This window comes from Numida meleagris, unplaced genomic scaffold (assembly GCF_002078875.1).
Source record: "Numida meleagris isolate 19003 breed g44 Domestic line unplaced genomic scaffold, NumMel1.0 unplaced_Scaffold208, whole genome shotgun sequence".
NCBI classification, from domain to species: Eukaryota; Metazoa; Chordata; class Aves; order Galliformes; family Numididae; genus Numida; species Numida meleagris.
Window position 1 is genome coordinate 773,967 of NW_018363880.1, and position 7,786 is coordinate 781,752.

Genomic DNA, 7,786 nt, shown 5'->3' on the forward strand with positions numbered 1-7,786 from the left:
GTGGTAGACTATGATGGTAGGATAGATAAAATCACAACATTAATAGAGATTTTGTCACAGCAGTGCTGAGTGTGCTGCTTTGGTAGAGAATAGTGTTTTTCCACAAAGAAATTTAGTGGCATTCCAGTGTTGAGACTTACACAATTGTTTCCTTATTGCAGTACCCAGATGCTATGTGAAACTTCTTTTCATTAACTGCTGAATATTAACTTCAATTTTTTTCCCTTGAGATGGTAAAGAATAGTATTAGGCATAATTTATGTGTTTTTTTGTTAAATAAGGAAAGATCAAAATATCATTTAAAACGGTGAAAGGGTAACTGCTCTCCCCTATTTAATTACAAACCAAGTCTGACTAAAAATGTAGTTTTGGTGAGAATTTGAAAAGTGCACAAGCTAGGTGATGAGAATAAATACCAGAGTAATTATATGCTTAATAATTTTTATTGGTGGAAAAAAATGTGAACCCTTCTCTCTTGCATGTGCATTTTTGCAAATATGTTCTAGTGAACCACGAGGCTTACTATTTTCCTCATTCTCTATTGCTTCTAGATAAGTTTCCTTTGGTGTGACTGTGGTAGGGTTTACAGAAACATGCAAGAAATAGCTTGTCAAACACGTGTTCACTGACTGCTTGACTAATGTTTTTCTGATGGAAAAGTTCTGACTTGTCTTTTAGAAACAATAAGAAAAATTTATGGGAATGGCTAACCTTTTTATGACTGACTTTGAAGCAGGTACATGACTTGTTTCTCCTTTTCAGGCAGTCCCTCTGGAATTGTGATATCAGTGCATTCTGGCATCTATTTTCTCAACGCTTTTGAGAGTTCTGCATCAGTCTTAACAAAGATAGTTTGTTGTTCTCTGTTATGTGGCTGACTACAAAGTTGTCAGTCTTTAAAAATAACTAAATAAATGATGTTTCCAAAATCACAAAGTGATGTGAATAATCACTGTTTCCAGGGAGCCAACAAAAAAATTGCAGTCAAGCTATGTACAGAACAAGTCTTTGGACCTTAAGCCATTTTTTCTTTTTTTTCACCTAGAGTTACCCTGTTTGCACAATCTCAGACAAAACTGTTTTAAGGTGGCTGTGTTTCTAAGCAGTGACAAGAAATCATGTGAGTTCATAGAGCAGTAATTTCTGGCCTGGTGCAATCTCCAGCTAGGCACTCATAGTGTGTTATGAAATTCACGTGCCTTGTTATATAGTTGATTTGTTTATAACATCTTATTCAGTATTTAGGCAATAGAAAATGGTGACAAGAATGGCTGTCCCCAACTTTGCTTCAGAGCTTCTGTGTCTTATTCATCTGTGACTTTTTTTTTATGCCACTTCAGCATTGAAGATGCTTGAATTTCATATCAAAAAACATCAATTTTTTTTTTTGTGATCAGCTGGTGAATTCTGAGACAGTAGTGGGTATGGGTAGCATTCTGATGTGGAGCAAGGGCAATAAGTTTAACAATAGAAGTGTTCTGGTGGTTGTTTTTCCCCACCCCACCCCTGAGTTTTGTTTTATTTTAGTCTTGAACTCTCCTTCACAAGTTTGACTGAATGTCTGTGTCTAGTACTATTCATGCTAACTGTTCAAGTGGAAAAGTGTGAAAGTAGAGTGAAAGGATAAAGGAGGATCTAATTTAAGTTTAACATGAACACAAAATATCTGTTTTTCTATCACTTTTTGGATCCCAAAATGATTTACTACTGTTTCTCTTATCAAAAGTAGAGTTGACTTCACATATCATAAAAGAAGCATTTTTTTTCTTTTGCCTATCATCTTTTCAAGTGTTCCTTTGCTTTTTCAGCCTTTAATCTGCATTGTAGTGTCTGTGTCAGACTTGACATGTTTCAGAGTATATTGGGTGAGTTTGTTTATAGAAACTGTTCTTTTGTTTGTCTTCATGTTTCTTCAGAACCACAAAAGTGGGCAAAATGCATCAGCAGAAGTAAACTGAGTGATCCCACAGATGAGCTCCTGTCACTGCAAGAAGAAACACACCATTCAGTGGGACTGATGTTTTAATGGTTATAGTGTATGTATTCAGTTATAAAGTTGTCTTTCCAAATCCGCAGGAATTTTCAAGGTGGTTGTGACTAGGCTGAAAGTACTGTACTGGAATACTTGTTCATAAATACAGGCTTGGACTTCTTTATTTTGTAGGAATTTTCTTCTTTTTCATTAAAGCACTCCAATAAAATACTTCAGCCTGTGGTTTCTGGAGTGACTGTGGGAATAATACATACAACAACACGTTGCACAGAACTGCTTGACTGATCATTTCCAGCTACATGGAACTGATTGAACAACTCACAAAAGAGATGGTCAGATCTGCTCAGTATAGGCTATTGGATGTCTTTTCACAGTGCTGCTTCCCCCATAGGCCCAGGTTGAAGCCAGGGTGGTTTGGAGATGGTGACTTAATGGCCAAGTGGGACTCCTTTCTTCCAGGTCTTGTATGTTCTGAGATTCTTAGCCTTTTATTGGAGATGGCAGAAACAACTTCAATCAAGCAGATGATATTTTGGTTTTGTCCCCTGATAGTGCTGCGAAAATTCCCCAGGCACTGTAACTGAGTGAATAGTGCTAGAGCACCTGGAGTCTGTGAGGGTATGGCAGTGCTGCAAGCTCTCATGTTCCTTAACTGTGGGTGTACTCTGAACCAGGCCATAGTAAGAGCTGTGTGGTGAGAGACATTTGTTCTACAGAAAATGAGGCTGTAGAGCAGAAATGTGGTTGTTGTGAAGTATGTGTGGCTCTGTTTATAAGGAAAATATTTATTCTGTGTTTAAACATATAGATGATATTATACAAATCACAGAACCTAAAGTGGATCATCACTCAGGTGATGGTTTGCCTTCTGTAAGAGCATGAGCGACGAGTTCTCAACTTAAGAAAGGTCTAAGTGTAGCCTTGGGAGTAGTGGAAACAGGGAGTGGGGAAGCCTCGCACCTGGATAATTTAGTTGAGGATAGGTGGTATTAAATTTGAAGTTAGAAGCTGTCAAACATCTTGCAGAGATCTCAAAAAGGAAGGAAAGGTTACTTTATATTAGCCTTTGTGTAATGAAAGCATGACACCTGTGCTTAAAAGCAAATCAGATCATGATATAAACAGGAATCCAGACTTACAGTTGTCATTCTTAAAGCATTAACAGATTTTCTTTTACATGAATAAGATCAGCATGTAGAATAACTTTTTGTATGAGAGATGGGTGATGGAAGATTTTGTTTCTGATTCTTCCTTGATTTTTTTTTGAGAAAATCAGTATTCCCACCATAAGTTCCTTCTTTAGTGTTGTATCTTGATAAAAACCAATTTATTTTTCTAAACATTTGCAGTTATTTAGATGATTTGCGAGCACAGCATTGTTCTCTTTGCTTCCTTCCCTCTTCTGCCACTCTTGCAGATGCCTGCTGAAAAAAGGCATGGAAATTGAGTGGCTGAGGCCAATGCTATGCCAGCCTCCTGTGACTGTGTTATAACGCATGAAACAGCAGCTGTGCTGTTTCATGTTCATTGTGAAAAAGTGTTCAAAGTGTTGCTTATCAAACAATTTGGATGAACTGGGAAGTGAAAAAGCAAAAATGGGTTACAAGACCTGGAATAAGTATAAACCCCTTTGGAAACACTTTGTGGGGATTGAGACAGATTTAAAATGTTTGTGAAACAAGCACTCTTTTTCCATTGCTGCACCCCCAAATATAAAAACGTGATGCTGAAGTGCCACTGTACTGTTTATAAGGAAGCAGAGGTGGCGATCTGTGTTCCTAGTCTGAGAACATGAAGTGAAGTAAGAGCTGAAGCTTTTATTAAGTGACTTTCAGTTTGTCAAAGTTGGTATTGGCCATTTGTTATTGTTGGAAAATGCTGATTCATCAAAATTGAAATGTGCAGTGGCACATTTGTTTTGAGCAACTTGTTCTGGCAACTTTTCATTAAGTCCTTATCCTGATTGGCATCATTGGAGCCTTGAGTTTCCAACTCTTGCGGTCATATCACACTAGCTAGGTGGAAGTCAGTGAAACAGGGATTTTCAGCTGTGGTAGCATTGTGTCCTCTTTTTTACTGATTTCCAAGTATATCTTTCCCTTTCAAGTATTGCTATACTTCAGTGATGTCTTGTAAACTTTGTGTTTGTTTCATAGATTACAGCAAGACTTAGGTGAAAGCTACATGCTTTCTGCAGAAAAGGAACAGTATTGCCTATTCAAAATACTTGGTTCTCATTCTTTGTCAGCAACGCTTCATGCACCCTCTATGGTCTGTAGTACATTAGGCACTGCCTACAGAGAAGATAGGAGTAATGTTTCCCTGGGTCTCCAGAATTTTAATACCCATTTTGCAGATTTGAGAAGGGGAGGATAAAATCAGGACAAGGGGAGGGTGTAATGGGTACATGTATATACATAGGTCCCTCAGAAAGTAGTGCCTTCTATGTATTTCCATGGAAACTGCAACAGATACAAAGAGCACAATAACTCTATTTGATAGAGCAAACTCTCAGCTACAAAACACTACTTTCAACATAGTTGCCACCTAGCTATGTATTTACACCAGTGATGAACAAGAACCTCCATGCTGTGTTTGATTTCAAAAAAATAAAAATAAAAAAAATCTGCGTCAGTGGAGGTAACACAGTGTTTCACACTGTTTCCTACCCAATGCCTCACTGTGCTAACACTTAACTGTTTGCTCTCTGTAGTTGAGATCAATCAACTAGTGTTGATGAATAACAATGGGTGCCATTTTTTTCACATGGAGGAATTCATTCACACACCTTTGCTTCATACAAAGTTCCATGTCGGATGCCATTTTGCCAGACTACCCCTCTGCTGCCATCTGTCACGTGGCAACAAAATGTAACAGACCGTTGGTGGGAAGGTTCAGCCCCTACTTCCATACTACCAACATCTGCCTCTGACTTGGGCCAACATAATAAAGCAGTGTCATGATTTTCAACTGTAAACAGTTGACATTTTTTTGATGGAGAATGCGGGCAAAGAGTCTGCTTTTTAGCTTTTGGAACAAATCTCTCTCTGCTCTCAGAGAGCTTAGTTATCAATACTGCAGGTGCTGTAACTGTAAACATGACCTTGAAAAGTCCAGGCAGACTGCCAATACTCTGGGATCTTTTGTAAACTTTTTTTGGGTGTTGCTAGCTTCTTTTTGTAAAGATTAAAAAAAAAAAGATTCTGATTTCTCTTTTAAAACTACCCTTTAAGGGAGTGCATTCCATCATTCTTACTTTTTTAATGCTCAGAATGTACTGGGCCTTTATTAAGGTTGCTACGCTGCTCTATGGAGCTTTTTGTATATGTAAGCAACTGAAAACATTGACGGAAATGCCTTGGTATCTGTATACATTCTATACAATGTGGCATACAGCTCCAGAGGAAGCTGCTAATTTTACAGAACTTGTGATTTTTAAACCATCTCCCAGTCTCCCCCTTGAATCCTTGACACGTTTTTTGAATGCTCATTCGACCATGTTATCAATCTCCCTGAATGTAATACTCAGTATCTATATTTGGAGGAAGCCTTCTCCGAAGCCAGAGGATAATGAGTGGCAGGGAGTGTGGAGAGACTTGGGAGAGACTTTAAAGAGATGGGCATCTCCAGGGTCATGGAACTTTCCTCCTGAATACCTGGAAGATCCTGAGAGTCTAAGCAGATATTTGAGACGTGGATGTGGTAGCTCTGGCAAATCTGAGGAGGCACAAATTATTTGGGGCTTAGCTCATGCTTACAGGGCCTTATTCAATACTATCCCAGAGAGGGAGAGACAGTTTGAAATTGAGAGAGAGGGTCTCCAAACCAAAATAGATTGTTTCCAAGCTGAGAGAGAGAGAGTTTCCAAATTGAAGGAGAGTGTTTCCAAGCTGAAAGGAAGAGTTTCCAACAGAAAGTGCTGAATGAGCAAGAGAGTCTCCAAGCTGACATGCAGAGTTTCCCGGAGTGGGTCCGAGCTGAGAGAAATAATCTCCGATCTCAGCAAAACACCTTCCAATTCGAGCAAGATACCCCCCAAAATGAGCAGGACACTTTACAGTCCAAGCTTAACAGCCTCCAAACTGAACGAGACAGTCTCCAATCCAAGCTCGACTGTCTTCAATCCGAACAAGACACTCTGCTATCTGAATGGGACACCCTCCGAAATGAGCGAGACACCCTCCAATCCAACTTTCATGCCATCCGATCTGAACGTAACACCCTCCTAACAGAAAAGCTGGTCCGAGCCGAGCTTCAGAGACAGAGCATGGAAAATGTCCAGCTTGATCAACGACAGGGGGCACCACAACTGATGTCTGTTGCCCCTGTAAGAAGACAGAAGGTGAAACGGATGTCGCTTCCTTCAGAAGAGAAAAAAAGAGGAGGAAATAAAGTAGCGGAGGGAGATACTGTAAGAGACGGGGAGGAAGTAGGTCCGCCAGAGTGGTACCAAAAACTACTGCATCCAGAAGGAGGACTTAGATCCCCAGCAAGATCCTGGTCACCAACACCCAGAAGGGCAATGACAACTGAAAGAGTAGGAGGTGAGAGAGAGATCAAAATGTTTATTACTCGACCTCTGAAAATGGCTGAACTTCGAGTCTTGAGAAAAGACTTTTCACGGCACCCAGGTGAACGCATTGTCACCTGGTAACTTCGATGCTGGGATAATGGGGCCAACAGTGAACTGCTGGACAGTACAGAAGCCCGCCAACTGGGAAGTATTGCCAGAGACTCAGCGATTGACAGAGGTATCAGTAGATGCCAGGATGGGTCCTTCACCCTTTGGAAGCAGATGCTATTAGCTGTGAAGGAAGAATACCCCTTCAAAAATGATCTGATGCCTGAGGCAAAGAAATGGACTACTGTGGAAAAAGGCATCCAATATTTGAGAGAATGCGCTGTGGTGGAAATGTTACATGACCCTGCGTTCCATTCCTGATGATTCAAACCAGGAGCATGATCCTGAGAGAATCAGGTGTACACCAGACATGTGGCGTACATTCACAAGAACTGCACCAGAAAAGTACGCCGGTACATTAGCAGCCATGTATGGCAGAGGGGAAAGAAGACCCCCTATGGGTGAGCTGATTTCCAGGCTCCATGACTTTGAGCTACATTTACCCCCTCTGCAAGTTTATGCTTCAGCCATTGTAAAGGTAACTGAAAGACTGGATAGACTTGAGAGTGATCACGATGATATAATAGAGGAACTGACTACTTTGCCTCATGACGAAAAACCTGATGACAATCAGGATTATCAAGACACCCTACGGGAGGGGCTGAGCAATTTGTTTTCCTCCCAACTTGCATCATCCAACATCTCAGCTATTAGAAGAAGACGACGTCCTCCTGCTCGAGCAAGTGACAACAGTACGACTACGTCACGTTGTTCCCTTGTGGCGTTACCTACGTGACCATGGAGAAGACATGAAGAAGTGGCACAAAAAACCTACTCCTGCACTACAAGCACGGGTAAAAGAACTGCAAGCCAGATCAACCACCAAGGCGAAATCCTCCGCTCCTGCCGCTGAGGGCCGTGGCAAAAGCCATAAGGACCCTGATCAGAAGAACAATGGAGGTAACAAGTAGAGGAGCTCTGCCCCCAGCTGGCGGGGGGAAGGGACAATAGAGTGTATTGGACTGTGTGGATTCAATGGCCTGGCACATCAGAACCACAGCAATATGAGGCACTGGTGGACACTGGTGCACAGTGCACTCTAATGCCCTTGAGTCACCAAGGGACAGCATCAGTTTACATTTCTGGGGTGACTGGGAGTTCCCAAGAGTTGA

General features: G+C 40.9%; 1 protein-coding gene across 1 annotated transcript in view; it reads left to right on the top strand.

Annotated features, from left to right (window-relative positions):
• LRP6 (LDL receptor related protein 6) overlaps window positions 1–7,330 on the top strand; it is a 35,058-nt gene extending 27,728 nt beyond the window's left edge. The window contains exon 3 of the mRNA XM_021382316.1: window positions 1,917–7,330. Within this exon, the coding sequence (XP_021237991.1) occupies window positions 1,917–1,953 (37 nt within the window). The 3' untranslated portion in view covers window positions 1,954–7,330. The remainder of the gene's footprint in view (window positions 1–1,916) is intronic.
• The last annotated feature ends 456 nt before the right edge of the window (window positions 7,331–7,786 follow it).